Here is a 16,836-nt window from a genome sequence, read left to right on the forward strand (position 1 = left end):
CTGTGTGTATCTGGCTCTGATACTAGCCAGTTCCTACCCAGCCACTGACTAGTATCTCTCCCCAGCCTGTCCCCACACACCCTCTCACCTGCTGACCTGTGGATGGGGAAAGCACTCCTGCAGTGTTATTGTGTTCTGCCAGTGCGTACAATGATCAGTGTTGCCAACTATAGCTGGCAGCACTGATTGTTTTGGGAAAAACCTAACAGGCTGGTTGTACTCAAGTCGATTAATAGATTGACTTGTGTAAAAGCATATAGCCCATACATAGATCGACTATGGCTGGTCTCTGCATAATTGCCGTAATTTCAATCCATGTATGACCCGCTTAACCACTACGCAATCCCTAAATATCCTTCCACTCCTGTACATAGTGCTCACTGTCATACTCTCCACACTTTTCTCCTATACATAGTGCCCACTGTCATACCCTACACACTCCTCTCCTATACATAGTGCTCACTGTCATACTCTCCACACTCCTCTCCTGTACATAGTGCCCACTGGCATACTCTCCACACTTCTCTCCTATACATAGTGCCCACTGTCATACCCTACACACTCCTCTCCTATACAGAGCGCCCACTGTCATACCCTTCACACTCCTCTCCTGTACATAGTGCCTGCTGTCATACACCTCTCTCCTGTACATAGTGCCCACTGTCACACCCTCCACACTCCTCTCCTGTACATACTGCTCACTGTCATACCCTCCACACTCCTCTCCTGTACATACTGCTCACTGTCATACCCTCCACACTCCTCTCCTATACATAGTGTCCACTGTCATACCCTCCACACTACTCTCCTATACATAGTGTTCACTGTCATACCCTCCACACTCCTCTCCTATACATAGTGCCCACTATCATACCGTCTACATTCCTCTCCTGTACATACTGCTCACTGTTATACCCTCCACACTCCTCTCCTGTACATACTGCTCACTGTCATACCCTCCACACTCCTCTCCTGTACATACTCCTCACTGTCATACCCTCCACACTCCTCTCCTATACATAGTGCCCACTGTCATACCCTCCACACTCCTCTCCTATACATAATGCCCACTATCATACCGTCTACATTCCTCTCCTGTACATACTGCCCACTGTCATACCCTCCACACTCCTCTCCTGTACATACTGCCCCATCATACCCTCCACACTTCTCTCTGGTACGTACTACCCTCCGTCATACCCCCACACTCTTCCTGTACATACTGCCCATTGTCATACCCTTCACACTCCTCTCATGTACATAGTGCCTTTTGCCGTACCCTTTGCACTCCTCTCCTGTACATAGTGCCCACTGTTAGACCCTCCACATTCCTCTCCCTCACCTGCACATACTTCCCACTTATATACCGTCCATACTCCTCCCCTATGTCGCTTACCCACAAAAACAGTTCTTTAAAATTATACTGAATATCCTCAATGTTACCAGCTCTAGAATGGACACACTTTTGTTAGTTCAACTAAAGGAAATCTCAGTTCTCATATTTGTTCTGCCCCATTATTAGTACTCATTTAATTTTGTGATTACTACTATGATGTATAGAGGAACATCGGGGATCTCAGCTACTCTAAATATAGCACTTGTATAAAAAAGTGTCCCTGAAAATATTTTTTAAATGTTGGCAACTGTGCACTTAGGCCACCGTCCACCGGGTCAGTAGGGGGCCCCATGAGAGGCTCCTGGGATCCTGTGATAATAAAGCGGTAGTAAACTTTCCTGACATTACTACTTTTTAGAGGCCCTGGGGTAGGTTATGCCACAACGTACAAGTATGCACAGCATATTAGCACATTAGTGTACACTTACATTTTCAGACTGAGCCCTCCAGTGCTGCGCTGTGATAAATCAGGCGGGGCCCAGGCACTTCCATCTTCACCCGGTCTTCCTTCTGGGTTCTGTGCCTTTGGTCACTTGCCTTGGCCGGGCTGCGTTCATGTCATTCCCACGCATTTATTTATTATTTATAAAAGGCCCCACCAAAATCCTCAGCACCAGGCCCATGATGTTCTTAATCTGGCCCTGGCATTGATTTAAAAAAAAACACCCGATTCTGCTTAGTAAAATTAGCCTCAATCTAATGTTAAAAATTTATTTTTTCGGTGAACCTCCACTTTAAAAAGTGGTATCAGGGCAACCCTAGTTATCACCCTCCCTTGCTCTATCCAAAATTAAAAATAACGTTTTTCCTATAGTTCTACTTTAACCTACATATGAAAAGTTGGATTCCTAGTGACATTAGACAAAGATAGAACAGTTGGTGGGATGGAAGTTACCTGTTCAAAAGGATCTCCAATGTATTGATGGATGAGGCTTAGATGGCATATAGTACAGGTAGAACCCTAACAAATTGGAAATTTCTATAGAATAGACAGGTATGACTTCTTACTGGGTCAAGTGGGGAATGGGGATTTTTTTATTTGGTTTATGTGTTAGGGAGGGGGTGCTTTTTTTCCCTAAACATTAGCTCTTTCCCTGCTGGGCATTGCCTTCTGTTTTGCACCTTAGGTGAATGAATTTGTTATAGAGTCAAATATTTAAAAAAGGTCCCTTAAACCAGTGTTCCCCAACCCCCGGTCCGCGGCCCACTACCGGGCCGCAGCACTTCTGCAGCCGGGCCGCGAGCAGGCGGCATGAGAGAGCCCCACATGCGGACCGCGGCACTCTGCCATTCGGACCGCAAGGAGACTTTTCTTCCTCCTGCGTTGCTCATAGAGCCGACAGCGGGAGGCGGAACAATTCTGAGTGGAGGGCGGAGCTGCCCGAGGTTATCAAACAGGCGATTGGCTGCTAGGACTGTCCTTCATCCTAGCAGCCAATCACCTGTTTGTTACCTCGGCCCTCCATCCAGAACTGTCCCGCCTCCCTCCCTGCAACTTTTCTCCTCATGCTGTGCCTCTCTTCGATCTGTCCCTAAGTGTGGGGGACGGAACCGAGGACTGTAATGTGTGGGGGACGGAACCGAGGACTGTAATGTGTGGGGGACGGAACCGAGGACTGTAATGTGTGGGGGACGGAACCGAGGACTGTAATGTGTGGGGGACGGAACCGAGGACTGTAATGTGTGGGGGACGGAACCGAGGACAGTAATGTGTGGGGGACGGAACCGAGGACTGTAATGTGTGGGGGACGGAACCGAGGACTGTAATGTGTGGGGGACGGAACCGAGGACTGTAATGTGTGGGGGACGGAACCGAGGACTGTAATGTGTGGGGGACGGAACCGAGGACAGTAATGTGTGGGGGACGGAACCGAGGACTGTAATGTGTGGGGGACGGAACCGAGGACTGTAATGTGTGGGGGACGGAACCGAGGACTGTAATGTGTGGGGGGGGGGGGAGGCTGAGGACTGTAATGTGTGTGGGGGGGGGGAAGGCTGAGGACTGTAATGTGTGGGGGGGGGGAAGGCTGAGGACTGTAATGTGGGGTTATGATATAAATAGGGGCAGATGACAGTACTGTTAATGGGGGAGCCCAGAGTATGACAACACTACCAGTGACAGGGTGAGTGTGAGCAGGGCCTAGTGGGGGCACTAGCTTCATCTGTTGGGGCCTTACCACATCTGGTGGCAGGCAGCATGGCAAGTGACAATCCGCATCTGGTGGCAGGCAGCGTGGCAAGTGACAATCCACATCTGGTGGCAGGCAGCGTGGCAAGTGACAATCCGCATCTGGTGGCAGGCAGTGTGGCAAGTGACAATCCACATCTGGTGGCAGGCAGCATGGTAAGTGACAATCCGCATCTGGTGGCAGGCAGCGTGGCAAGTGACACACTCAAAGCTCCCACTGATTCTGCATTATGGTGGGTTTAACTTTATTTTTTACTACAATGTAATAAATAGAAATAATGCGCTGACAAATTGCCCGCGAAAAATCGTTTACCCCCCGCATGCCATCCCCAACCTCCCCCCAACCGGGCCTTGGAAAATTTTCTTCCATGCAGCCGGTCCCCGGTGCCAAAAAGGTTGGGGACCACTGCCTTAAACCATGTACCTCCCATAATACTTGCACAGTGTGTTGTCATAAAAATGCACTACAGTCATTTTTAGTGTACCAATTTAACATAATTTTAAAATCCCTTTGAAGTATAATATACTGTAAATAGCAGACTTACTTAAATGTAATATTTGTGCTTTTGTAAAACAGGGAGGATCAAAGATATACATGACTGTAAATAAGTACTTTAAACAGAAAAAAATATATATTGCTACTACATCAATTAATATTCATTGCACTTGTAGTACATTGTATGTTGGATATGTTCAGTTCTTTTGATACATTTCGTTGATTTAAGCATACTTTAAAGCGGTTGTAATCTTTTTTTTTTTTTTTTTCAAACCTGAAAGGCAAAAGGCATAATCTGCTAGTATGCACCGCATACTAGCCGATTATGAAATACTTACCTCGGAACGAGGTGAACACCACTTACCTGGTCCACGCCGAGCAGGATGTCATCTTGCTCCGGCGTGTCTTCCGGGTATCGCCGCTCCAGCGCTGTGATTGTCTGGAGCGGCGATGACGTCACTCCCGCGCGTGCGTGCGGGAGATTTAAAATCGGCAGGGTCCGGCGGATGCCGGTCCTTTCGCCGTGGATTCCCCCCTGCGCATGCGCCGCCCGCATTGCGGGGGGAATATCTCCTAAACCGTACAGGTTTAGGAGATATTCACCTTACCTACAGGTAAGCCTTGTTATAGGCTTACCTGTAGGTAAAAGTGAAAAAGTGGGTTTACAACCACTTTAAATCAGGGTTTGACAAATTTGCTTGGAATCTAGGAGCCAGCTAAAACAGTTAGGAGCCAGAAAACGCATCCTGTCCCGACGAGCTTGCGCGCAGAAGCGAACACATACGTGAGCAGCGCCCGCATATGTAAACGGTGTTCAAACCACACATGTGAGGTATCGCCGTGATTGGTAGAGCGAGAGCAATAATTCTAGTCCTCCTCTGTAACTCAAAACATGCAACCTGTCGATTTTTTTTAAACGTTGCCTATGAAGATTTTAAAGGGTAAAAGTTTGTCGGCATTCCACGAGCGGACGCAATTTTGAAGCGTGACATGTTGGGTATGAATTTACTCGGCGTAACATTATCTTTCATAATATTAAAAAAAAATGGGGATAACTTTACTGTTGTCTTATTTTTTAATAAAAAAAAGTGTAATTTTTAAAATATAATGTTTGGGGGTTCTAATTAGAGGGAAGAAGATGGCAGTGAAAAATAGTGAAAAATTACATTAGAATTGCTGTTTAAAGCGGTTGTAAACCGCATATATAATTTTTTTTTTTTTTTTTTACCTGCAAGGCAAAATGCATAATCGGCTAGTATGCACCGCATAATAGCTGATTATGAAATACTTACCTCAAAACGAGGTGAACAACACTTACCTGGTTCACGCCGAGCGAGATGTCATCTTGCTCCGGCGTGTCTTCCGGGTATCGCCGCTCCAGCGCTGTGATTGGCTGGAGCGGCGCCGCTCCAGCACTGTGATTGGCTGGAGCGGCGATGACGTCACTCCCGCGCATGCGCGCGGGAGATTTAAAATCGGCAGGGTCCGGCGGCTGCCGGATCTTCCGCCGTGGATCCCCCCTGCGCATGCGCCGCCCGCATTGCGAGGGGAATATCTCCTAAACCGTACAGGTTTAGGAGATATTCTTTTTACCTACAGGTAAGCCTTGTTATAGGCTTACCTGTAGGTAAAAGTGCAAATTTAGGGTTTACAACCGCTTTAACTTGTAATGCTTAACTTGTAATACCAACGGCTCACCACCAGATGGCGCCAGCTCACAAAAAAAATATATATTTTTTTGCCCACCTTCCAAGCCAAGTCGCCAGGACACCTTTTCTATTCGCCATGGCGACCTGGCGCCCGGGATTTGTCGAGCCCTGCTTTAAATTGAGATGTTGTTGTCATTGTTGACATTGTCAGGTACCACACAAGGAGGTCAATTGGGAGCCCCATCAAATCTTTGTTATGGGTCCCCATGATATGTAGTTTCACCCCTTTATTTTATAACATTTTACTTTCAACGCCATTAATTGCGCAATATGAGCAGTATACATAGAGAAGTGGCAGGTACTCTTTGGACACATCAGTGATATCAATACTGATTCAGTAGTCACCACAAAGAAGGAATAAAAAGAAGCAGAGTGAAACCTTAGAAGCACACAGGAGCCAAGGATATGACGGGCATGGGCTGTAGGCATCTGTAGTTGATATAAGAAAGATTTTGTTACACAATTGGAAGAACAGGCATTTTCAGGATACATGTTCTGCATAAGTGCAATCACATTTCTAGCTATGTCAAAGTAATTCAAAAATAAATATACAATCTAATATACAACATAAGGATGACCTTATTTGATCAATCTTTTTAAATCAGTCTATCAATAGCCATTTTATTTTGCTATATTATATTTACTAAATAGTTTAAATAGACGGGACTAATGTAGGGGAAGCTCTAGAATAAAAACATAATGCAAAGAGGATGTTTGGCGTCAATATTGTAATTGCCAATGAAAGTCAGTGTGGCCCAATAAGAAGAGCTTTAAAGTGGTATTAAACCCAAAAGCAAACATTTATTATATTAATTTCTTAGATGTGATGGCTGCAATAGTTTCCTGTTTAAGGCTTTCTTAATTCTATTTGTATCTGGTGATTCAGCCAGCAAGTCTTTCATTTTTCAGAAGCGCAAGTTCTCTAGCAGAATGTATCAGTTTACATGGACGATACAAACCACTTAACACTGGCAGGGGTGATTAAAATGATCAGATTTTATTTGTTCATGCAAAGTTTTTGCCTCAGTTTTGTTAGTGTATTTAAATCTGCTAATACATTTAAAGCGGTTGTATACCCGCAGCAGGTTTTCTTTTTTCACACCTGAAAGGCAAAAGGCATAATGAGCATACTAGCTCATTATGAAATACTTACCTTGGAACGAGGTGTGGAGAACTTACCTGGTTCACGCCGAGGGAGATGTCATCTTGCCTCGGCGTGTCTTCCGGGTATCGCTGCTCCAGCGCTGTGATTGGCTGTGATTGGCGGGAGACTTCATTCCGGCAAGGTCCGGCGGCTGCCGGGCCTTTAGCCGAGGATCCCCGCTGCGCATGCGCCGCTACAATCAGAGATATTCTTTATACCTACAGGTAAGCCTTATTATAGTATGTGAAATCTGAACGGGGTCGTGGTTGAGTTCCTGCACCTATTTTCGGAGAAAAAAAGCTCTGCCGAAGACTGTCACCCAAAAGAATCTAGGGAGAAGAGGCAGGGAGGGACCTCATTGGCTTCAAACCATTGGAGAATAGGTGAGTATTCCTGACTTTAGTCTAGCTTTACTTTCTTTGCTGGGTTGCTTTCTATTAGGTAGATTCAGAAAGAGTTAGGCCGGCTTATCAGTAGATAAGCCGACCTAACTCAGAATCTACGCCGACTTATGTTTAAGTGTATTCTTAAACAGAGATACGCTTAAACATATCTAAGATACGACGGCTTGCGCCATCCTATCTTAGGTTGCAATATTGAGGCTGGCCGCTAGGGGGCGCTTCCATTGCGGTCGGCGTAGACTATGTAAATTAGTAGATACGCCGATTCACGAACGTACGCCCGGCCGCCGCAGTACATTTACACCGTTTCCGCAAGCCATTATCAGGCCTAAAGTTATTCCATCTATTAGATGGAATAGTAATGTTAAAGTATGGCCGCCGTTCCCGCTTCGAAATTCTAAATTTTTACGTTGTTTGCGTAAGTCGTCTGTGAATAGGGATTTACGTCGTTTACGTCCATGTTAAAATCAATAGGCCCGTGCGGCGTACTTAGCCGCAATGCACACTGGGAAATGTAGGCGCCCGGCGCATACGCAGTTCAGAATAAAATCAAAAACGTAAGGTCAAGCCCCATTAACATAAAACACGCCCCCTTACACACATTTGAATTAGGGGCCCTTACGCCCGCCCGCTTTAGGCTACGCCGCCGTAACTTAGCAGGCAAGTACATTGTGAATCATGTACTTGCCTCGCTAACTTACGGCGGCGTAGCTTAAATGCCTTAAGCTACGCCGCCGCAAAGTTGCGGCAATGTATGTGAATCTACCTATTTGTCTCTTTTGAAGAGATTTCCTCCCACTTCCTGTTTTGTCTGACATTTATTTTTGTTTCCATCTTTGTCCTTGGTGAGTTGGTTTGCCCTTTCTTTTGTATATCTTGTCAAATAGGAAGTATGGGGAAATCCTACCAACGGGGACACAGAACGTAAAGAACTTGACAGAGCTGGAAAGAAATACTTTGGCTTGTCTTTTAGCGTACTCTGTAATGGAAAAAATATATATTTTTGCCCACAAACTATTTAACTAAAACCATATTTCTCTGGCAAGGTTAGGTTATCCAATATCATGCTCACCATTTATTATATCCTGACAATGTACAGTGTGTGTTGGCAAATAATTTGTTCTTTTGTAGCGATACTCTAAATAAGTGCTGCTTGGAAGTCGGAAAAGCTAGTTACCATATATAGTTGTCATGTTTCTGCCAGCAGCTGAGCAACTCTCAGAGGAATAGAAAAATGAACTTTTCCAATATGAATCAGTCAGATACATAGTAGAATCGCGGCGCTTGGTCCAAGCAGAATAACAGATCCAAATATCGAATTTTGCATTTTCCATACATACAGTATACTGTATAGCACAGAGTTAATACAAAGACATTTGGTATACTGGGCTTGTATCAATATCACAGCACAGAGTGCACTTTAGAGTGGTTTCTGTTTAATGCAGATCATTTAGGTATTCCTAGACTGCAGTTCATTCCCATAAAACTCTTCCCTACGGAAGGAAAAAGAGAAGACTTAGGCCAGTGTTGAATAGTGTATACGTGTGTGACATCCGAAGAATGTCATGCAATCCAGGTTTACACAACCTTTGCACTAAACCATACAAAGCGCATTTAAAACGCAATCCATCTAAAGAAGAATGGATTTAAGTATTCTGGCTACCGTATCGCTATCGGTAGACTGTGCATCAGCAGCTACATTATGTATAAATTGTTGCAACAGCCTTTTGGAGCTTGGGGGATCATCATCTACGTTTGATTGTGTATGGCCAAATCTTTATTTGAAGTGAAGATGTTAGGTCCTACAGTACAAATACCCAGTGGCGGCTGGTGCTCCAATTTTTTTTGGGGGGGCGCAAACGAAAAAAAAAAAAACACAATTGCAGCCTCACTGTGCCCATCAAATGCAGCCACTGTGCCATGCCATCAAACGCAGCCACTGTGCCATGCCATCAAACGCAGCCACTGTGCCATGCCATCAAATGCAGCCACTGTGCCATGCCATCAAAGCAGCCACTGTGCCATGCCATCAAATGCAACCACTGTGCCATGCCATCAAATGCAGTCACTGTGCCATGCCATCAAACGCAGCCACTGTGCCATCAATTGTCACCACTATGCCATCAAACGCAGTCACTGTGCCATGCCATCAAACACAGCCACTTTGCCATCAATTGTCACCACTGTGCCATGCCATCAATTGTCACCACTTTGCCATCAATTGCCACCACTATGCCATGCCATCAATTGTAACCACTTTGCCATCAATTGTCACCACTGTGCCCATCAATTGTCACCACTGTGCCCATCAATTGTCACCACTGTGCCCATCAATTGTCGCCACTGTGCCCATCAATTGTCGCCACTGTGCCCCGCAATTGTAGCCACTGTGCCCCGCAATTGTCGCCACTGTGCCCAGTAAAATGCTGCCACTGTGACCTGTAAAATCTGTAAAATGCCCCCGCCCCTGGCACTTACCTTTCTGGGGTCAGCCGTGCTTCTACTGTCCCTCGATGTCCCTCGTCCAGTCCCTCGTCCTGCCCTCAATGACGCTTCAGCCAATCAGGTTACCGATTACCAGAATCAGATTACCTGATTGGCTGAGAAGCCTGTCAGTCTTATCCAAGGAACGCACCGCCAGTACGTCCCGAGGATAAGCATTCAGGAAGCCGACTACAGCCTCAGGGCTGTACTCGGAAAGCCTATCAGAGCCGCTGTGCGAGAGTCAGAGGGTGCGGCGCTCCGGCGCCCTCTATGGACGAACCGCTCCTGCAAATACCTGTGTTATTTTCCAAATCTGTTTTATTTTCCAGCAGTCAAAGTCCAGTATACAGCCTTGGCCTGGCAATCAAGGGGTTCCATGGGGGGCACGGAGCTTGCTTTGCAGGTTAGCATACATACAGTATTTCCAGGCATACAAAGGCTGTATGTTGTATATTGGCCCCTGGAAAATTCTTGCTCAGTAGTTCTAGGTGTGGTGCTTTTGTTGCCAAAAATGAAGTGTGACAAAAAAAAAGTGTACACCCATGCCCTTGACCTACAGTCCGTCCCTATCATCTTACCTGACTGTAACACTTGGCCCTGTTCTTCCTCCATGACCTCTTAAAATGAACCTCTTCGACTAACCATACCTTAAAGTGGTTGTAAACCCTTTACAACCACTTTAACCTACATGTAAGCCTAGATTAAGGCTTACCTGTAGGTGCTTGAATTAACTCCCAGACCTGCACGGTCTAGGAGATATTTGTAAATCGCCGTACGGCGATTTGTTCTGCACATGCGCCAGAGTTAGAAAGGGCACGCTGTGCCCTTTCTAACTCAGGTCATGCCGTGAGTGGAGGCTCCCAGAGTCCCAGAGCCGGAGTTCGCTGTCCCATAAGTAAAGCCTCGTACACACGACCGAGAAACTCGACGGGCGAAACACATCGTTTTCCTCGTCGAGTTCCTTGTGAAGCCGTCAAGGAACTCGACAAGCCAATTTTCTCCATTCCCGTCAAGGAAATAGAGAACATGCTCTCTTTTTAGCTCGCCGTGTTTCTCGACAGTTTCCTCAACGAAAATGTACACACGAGCGGTTTCCTTGGGAAAAAAATTTCTCCCAGCAAGTTTCTTGCTGGTTTTTGCCAAGAAACTCGGTTGTGTGTACGAGGCCTCAGAGTGGTGAAGAATGGCTGCTCGCTACTCGCAAGGAAGACGGGGACATAGTAGCCCATTATGCCTTACCTTTGCAGGGAAACAAAGAGGAAGTAACACCCACTCCTCCCAGGACCTCCTGCTCTCTAGCTCCTATATAACCTCCTCCCATGCTCGCCTTCAGAACTTATCCAGAGCCTCTCCCATCCTCTGGAACTCCCTGCCCCGGTAAGTCCGATCAGCCCCCTACCCTGTCCAGATCCCTGAAAACTCATTTATTCAGGGAAGCCTATCCCACGCTCACCTAACAACTGTCCCTGAGCCACCCCCATCAAATCATTCTCTGCAGCTATTACCTTTTGTACCACCACCCCCTCCCTTTAGAATGTAAGCTCTACGAGCAGGGCCTTTTGTATTGAACTGTACTGTAATTGTGCTGTCCACAATCTACATTGTAAAGCGCTGCTTAAAGGGTCACTAAAGGAAAACATTTTTTTAAGCTAAATAGCTTCCTTTACCTTACTGCAGTCCTGGTTTCATGTCCCCATTGTTCGTTTTTGCTCTGATGTTGCTGTAATTCTGCTCTGTTCTGGACACTTCCTGGTTGTCTGTTTCCTGAGGACCACAGTACCAGGGCTGTGGAGTCGGTAGATAAATGTTCCGACTCCGACTCCTCAGTTTTATGTACTTCCGACTCCGACTCCGACTCCTCTGTATTAATATGCAAATGTATTTTATACAGTCCTTGAGGGAAAGAAACGCAACCTACCACAGGACTACTGTCTGGGAAGCCAACAGTCTACTGTATTGCACAGTTTAAGCAAAAGACAAACACAATGAAAACAAAGTTTTATTATTTTTTTTTATTAAAGCGGGGGTTCACCCGTACATAACACTTTTTACCCTTAGATGGATGCTTGTTTTGCCTAGGGGAATCGGCTAGTTGTTTTAAAATATGAGCTGTACTTACCGTTTACGAGATGCATCTTCTCCGCCGCTTCCGAGAGGCTTCCGACGGTCGCATCCATCGCGTCACGATTTTCCGAAAGAAGCCGAACGTCGGTGCGCAGGCGCAGTATAGAGCCGCACCGACGTTCGGCTTCTTTCGGCTACTAGTGACGCGATGGATGCGACCGTCGGAAGCCTCTCGGAAGACTGTCAATCAAGAAGGAACGCCCGCTCCCGAAGACCCATACCCGGAAGCGACGGAGAAGATGCATCTCGAAAACGGTAAGTACGGCTCATATTTTAAAACAACTAGCCGATTCCCCTAGACAAAACGAGCATCCATCTAAGGTGAAAAATTGTTTTATGGGTGAACTCCCGCTTTAATCAATCAAGTGGCTGGATAGTAGCAGCAGGCATAAACATCAGGAACAGGATCTTTACCAGTTCAAAAATACAAACCACGTTATTTGGTTGTTTTAGAACAAAAACAAAACATAGGGCAGTGGGAGGATCCAGGAAGGGGCATTTATTCTAAAACATGATTTTCCTAGGAGAATCCCATAGTCATGTTTAAAGTTTAAGCTAACAATCGGAGTTTACAAGTTTTTATAGCCTTAGCTAAATGACAGCAGTTTTTCCAATGGTTTACAGCTTCAGTCTTGAACTATTGGCCCTCCATTCCCTTCACTTATACAAGTGTCTCTAGTCCTGCAAAAAAACATATTTATTTAATCCCTTATCAGTGAGAGGCTAGGTTACACATGGACGCTGCGTTCCCTGTAAAAGCAGGACACAACACTATGGAAAGTATAAGTATTGCAGCTCCTAATTGTGCGTTGCGTGCCATATAGTGAAGCACATGAAAAGCATGCTTCTTCACGGTCACTTAACGTGTTCGTTTTGCGGTTACGTGAGGCACTGCATGCATTGGTCTTTATTCTTACAGTAGAGAAGTCATTAAATTTAACTTTTTGTGAATTGGGACATTTAAACTTGCTTTTTTTTTTTTTATTCCAATCTAAATTTAGTAGGAGTCGGAGTCGGTGCATTGTTTGCCGACTCCGACTCCGACTCCAGGTACCCAAAATTTCCCCCGACTCCGACTCCTCGACTCCGACTCCGACTCCACAGCCCTGCACAGTACTGGGAGCTTCTAGTTTTGTTTTCCAAAGCATCACTGCTCTATGGCTCTGTATAGCACAGAGGCAGGAAATAACATGCAAAGACGAAACTAGATGCAAAAACTAAACTGAAACTAGAAGTACATTATATGATTGATTTTTATCTATTTTTGATCGTTTTTAAAAGGAATCAGTTAACTATTATGTCTCTATACCCTGTAAACAATCATTTCAGCAAAAAAAAATCCTTTACAACTCCTTTAAACTGTTGGCGCTATATAAATCGTGTAATATAATAATAATAATATTTAGTAGTCAAGTCCCTGTTTGACCCTCACAAGGCTGATTATCAGTGGTTAGGTCTAGTGACCTTACATTCCTTATAATTAAACTATGTATTTGTGTCTTAGAAGTAATCTGGCAGGAAGAAAACCCATCTTAGAAACCTGTTATGAAAGCTGACTTTCCTTGGCTCACATTTTGCATACTCCAGTATCCATCTCATAACCTTGTATTGGCAAGCTTCTGGGACAGTTGCTTTTCTTCTTAACAAGTTACTAACAAGTTACCTTTAATATGTAACTCTATTTTTCAAATGATTTGGAAGGTTTTTTAATGCCGCTTACACATAATCGGAAATTCCGACAAGGAAACCGTGTTTTTTTTTTTCAGACGGAATGTTGGTTCAAACTTGTGTCACACGGTCACACTACAACGAGCCAAGAAAAATTAAGTTCAATGATTCCGAGCATGCGTCGAATTGATTCGAGCATGCATGTTTTTTTTGCGCGTCAGAATTGCATACCGCCGATCGGAATTTCCACCAAGAACTTTTCCCGTTGAAAAATTAATGAAACCAGCTCTCAAATTTTTGCTGTCGGAAACTCTGACAGAAAAAGTCCGATGGGGCCTACACACGGTCGGAATTTCCGACCAAAAGCTCACATAGAACTTTTCTTGTTGGAAATTCCGATCGTGTGTACGCGGCATTAGTGTCGTATGGGTACCCAATGGGGAGAGTTACAATAATTTCCTGCTCCAGTGCTCCCCATCACAAACAAATGAAGTAAGGGAGATGATAGATCCTCCCAATGCAAACAAAGACAAACATTTGTGATGATGTACCACTTTACATGCACATAATTCATTTTATTAACATGTATTATTTTATTTGTATACAGGTCACTGTGAATTGTCCCACCTGCTAATATACTCAGGTTGTAACCCCAGACAGACTGACAACTTTGGTCAGGTAAGCCAGAGGCATGTAGCAACAATAAGAAAAATGCAAAGCAGAAAGGTGACTCCCTCACAGGAAAGGGTGGGAAACAGGACGAACAGTTCAATGAAGACCAAGAGACACATAGTCAGTGAACTAATTCACCTGAAGGAGGTGGATTTACTAGAATTGGAGTGCGCAAAATCTGGTGCAGTTCTGCATAGAAACCAGCTTCCTTGACGGACGGAATTTGGTGTGACCGTCGAAAAAAATTTGGCGTAATTCCGTCGAAAAAAACATCCAAGGTTTTTTTCGACGGGAAAACCAATCGTGTGTACGCGGCATTAAAAGTGAACCTGTCCTTTATGAAATGTTTTTGTCAGAATATTCTCCCAGCTGTACAGAGAAAAAGAGCAAGTAGAAAATGATGTACCTGCGACCCAACTTATTTTAGCTATTAGCCACTTGCCGACCGCTGAACGACTATTTACGTCGACAGAATGGCACGGGCAGGCAGATTGGAATACAGGTACGTCACTTTAAAAGAGTCCCGCGATTGCGGTCGGCAAGGGCAGAACAGGGGAATGCCTTAGTAAACAAGGCATTCCCCTATTCTGTCTAGTGACACTGGGCCAGATTCACAAAAGGGATACGACGGCGTTTCTCCTGATATGCCGTCGTATCCCTGTTTCTATCTATGCGACTGATTCATAGAATCAGTTACACATAGATATCCCTAAGATCCGACAGGTGTAATAGTTTTACACTGTCGGATCTTAGGATGCAGTACCGCGGCCGCCGCTGGGGGGAGTTCGCGTCGTAAACCAGCGTCGGGTATGCAAATTAGGAGTTACGGCGGATCCATGACGGTTTTTCGCGTTCGCTACGTCGCCGCTAGTCTAGTTTCCCGTCGTAAAGTTACACTTTTTTTTTGGTGCCTTAACTTTAGTCAGCAAGTGTATTGCTGTCTAAAGTATGGCCGTCGTTCCCGCATCGAAATTCAAAATTTAACGTCGTTTGCGTAAGCCGTCCGGGAATACGGAAATACGCTACGCGCGTCGCCGTTCAAAAAAATGACGTCACGGCGCGCAAAGCACGGCGGGAAACGGAGCATGCGCAGTAGGTCCAGTGCGGGAGCGCGCCTAATTTAAATGGCACACGCCCATTTGAATTGGCCCACCTTGCGCCGGAGGCCGCGGGCGTAGTTTTCATCGCAAGTGCTTGGTGAATCAGGCACTTGCGATGAAAAATTGCGGCGGTGTAACTTATCTAGGATAAGTTACGCCCCCGCGATTCTACGTGAATCTGGCCCACTGTCACTGATGACCGTTCCCCGTGATTGGGAACAGTCATCAGTGACGTGTCACGCGTAGCCACGCCCCCCAACAGTAAGAATCTCTTCCTAGGGAACACTTAACCCCTGCATCGCCACCTAGTGGTTAACCCCTTTACTGCCAGTGTCATTTTTACAGTATCAGTGCATTTTTATAGCACAGATTGCTTTAAAATGACAATGGTCCCAAAATGGTGTCAAAAGTGTCCGATGTGTCCGCCAATATGTCGCAGTCCTGATAAAAATCGCAGATCGCCGCCATAATTAGCAAAAATAAATATTAATAAAAATGCCATAAAACAGTCCCCTAACTTTTGCGCAAACCAATCAATAAACACTTATTGGGATTTTGTTTTATATATTTTTTGGGAGTATTTATTATTGCAAAAAGTAAAAAATATTGAATTTTTTTCAAAATTGTCACTCTTTTTTGTTTATAGCGCAAAAAATAAAAATTGCAGAGGTTAACAAATACCACCAAAAGAAAGCTCTATTTGTGGGGAAAAAAAGGATCTCAATTTTGTTTGGGAGCCATGTCACACGACCGCGCAATTGTCAGTTAAAACGCCAGTGCCGAATCTCAAAATGTGGCCTGGTCTTTGACCACCAAAATGGTCCGGGGCTGAAGCGGTTAAAAAGCCAACAAATTCTGATCCCGGACTATAAAATATTACTGTCATGGGAATCTGCTGTATAATGAAAGCAGCTAGCATTCAGATTGGCTTGTAACCACAGGGAATGTTCACTATGTGTTTTTTCTTTATATATTATTACCAGTTTATAAAGGTATGAAACAGCAACACCAGGAAAAGTTGGAATGTACCTAAAAAGTCCTTTTATAGGAGTGTATAAAATGTTGAATTCAATTACTGCTCTATGCTGATTCTGCACATTCCATGGAATTTTCTGAAACTGGCATTATACTAACTTTTCCACATCCAGACATTCACTAGACTTTTTTTAAGATGTAGAGATGCTGTCAATTGACTGAAACTCTAACCGGAACTAGTATGATAATTTGTGGGCTATTCTGGTAAAACTGAATGTATAACTGGCAAGTATCTCAAATCCCACTTCTTACTATTTGTGTTTCCCAACAATACAACAACGTGCTTGTTTAACAGGGACTTTTGACTTTCATTCATATTATTGTAGTTATACAATATCCACAACTGAAGAGGGTAATGCTATTACTGTACAAGTCTGTATTTCATTCTTCCACTTTATGCTGCTTCTGCTTTTTCTCTT

The 16,836-nt window shown here is 44.8% G+C and overlaps 1 protein-coding gene across 1 annotated transcript in view; it reads left to right on the forward strand.

The window, feature by feature from the left end:
• Nucleotides 1-16,836, forward strand: part of LOC120918825 (probable protein S-acyltransferase 23) — a 91,666-nt gene that overhangs the window by 28,289 nt on the left and 46,541 nt on the right. The window contains exon 3 of the mRNA XM_040330660.1: nucleotides 14,218-14,288. Coding sequence (XP_040186594.1) covers nucleotides 14,218-14,288 — 71 coding nt within the window. The remainder of the gene's footprint in view (nucleotides 1-14,217; nucleotides 14,289-16,836) is intronic.

The sequence above is a fragment of the Rana temporaria genome, chromosome 1 (genome assembly GCF_905171775.1).
Source record: "Rana temporaria chromosome 1, aRanTem1.1, whole genome shotgun sequence".
Classification (NCBI taxonomy): Eukaryota; Metazoa; Chordata; class Amphibia; order Anura; family Ranidae; genus Rana; species Rana temporaria.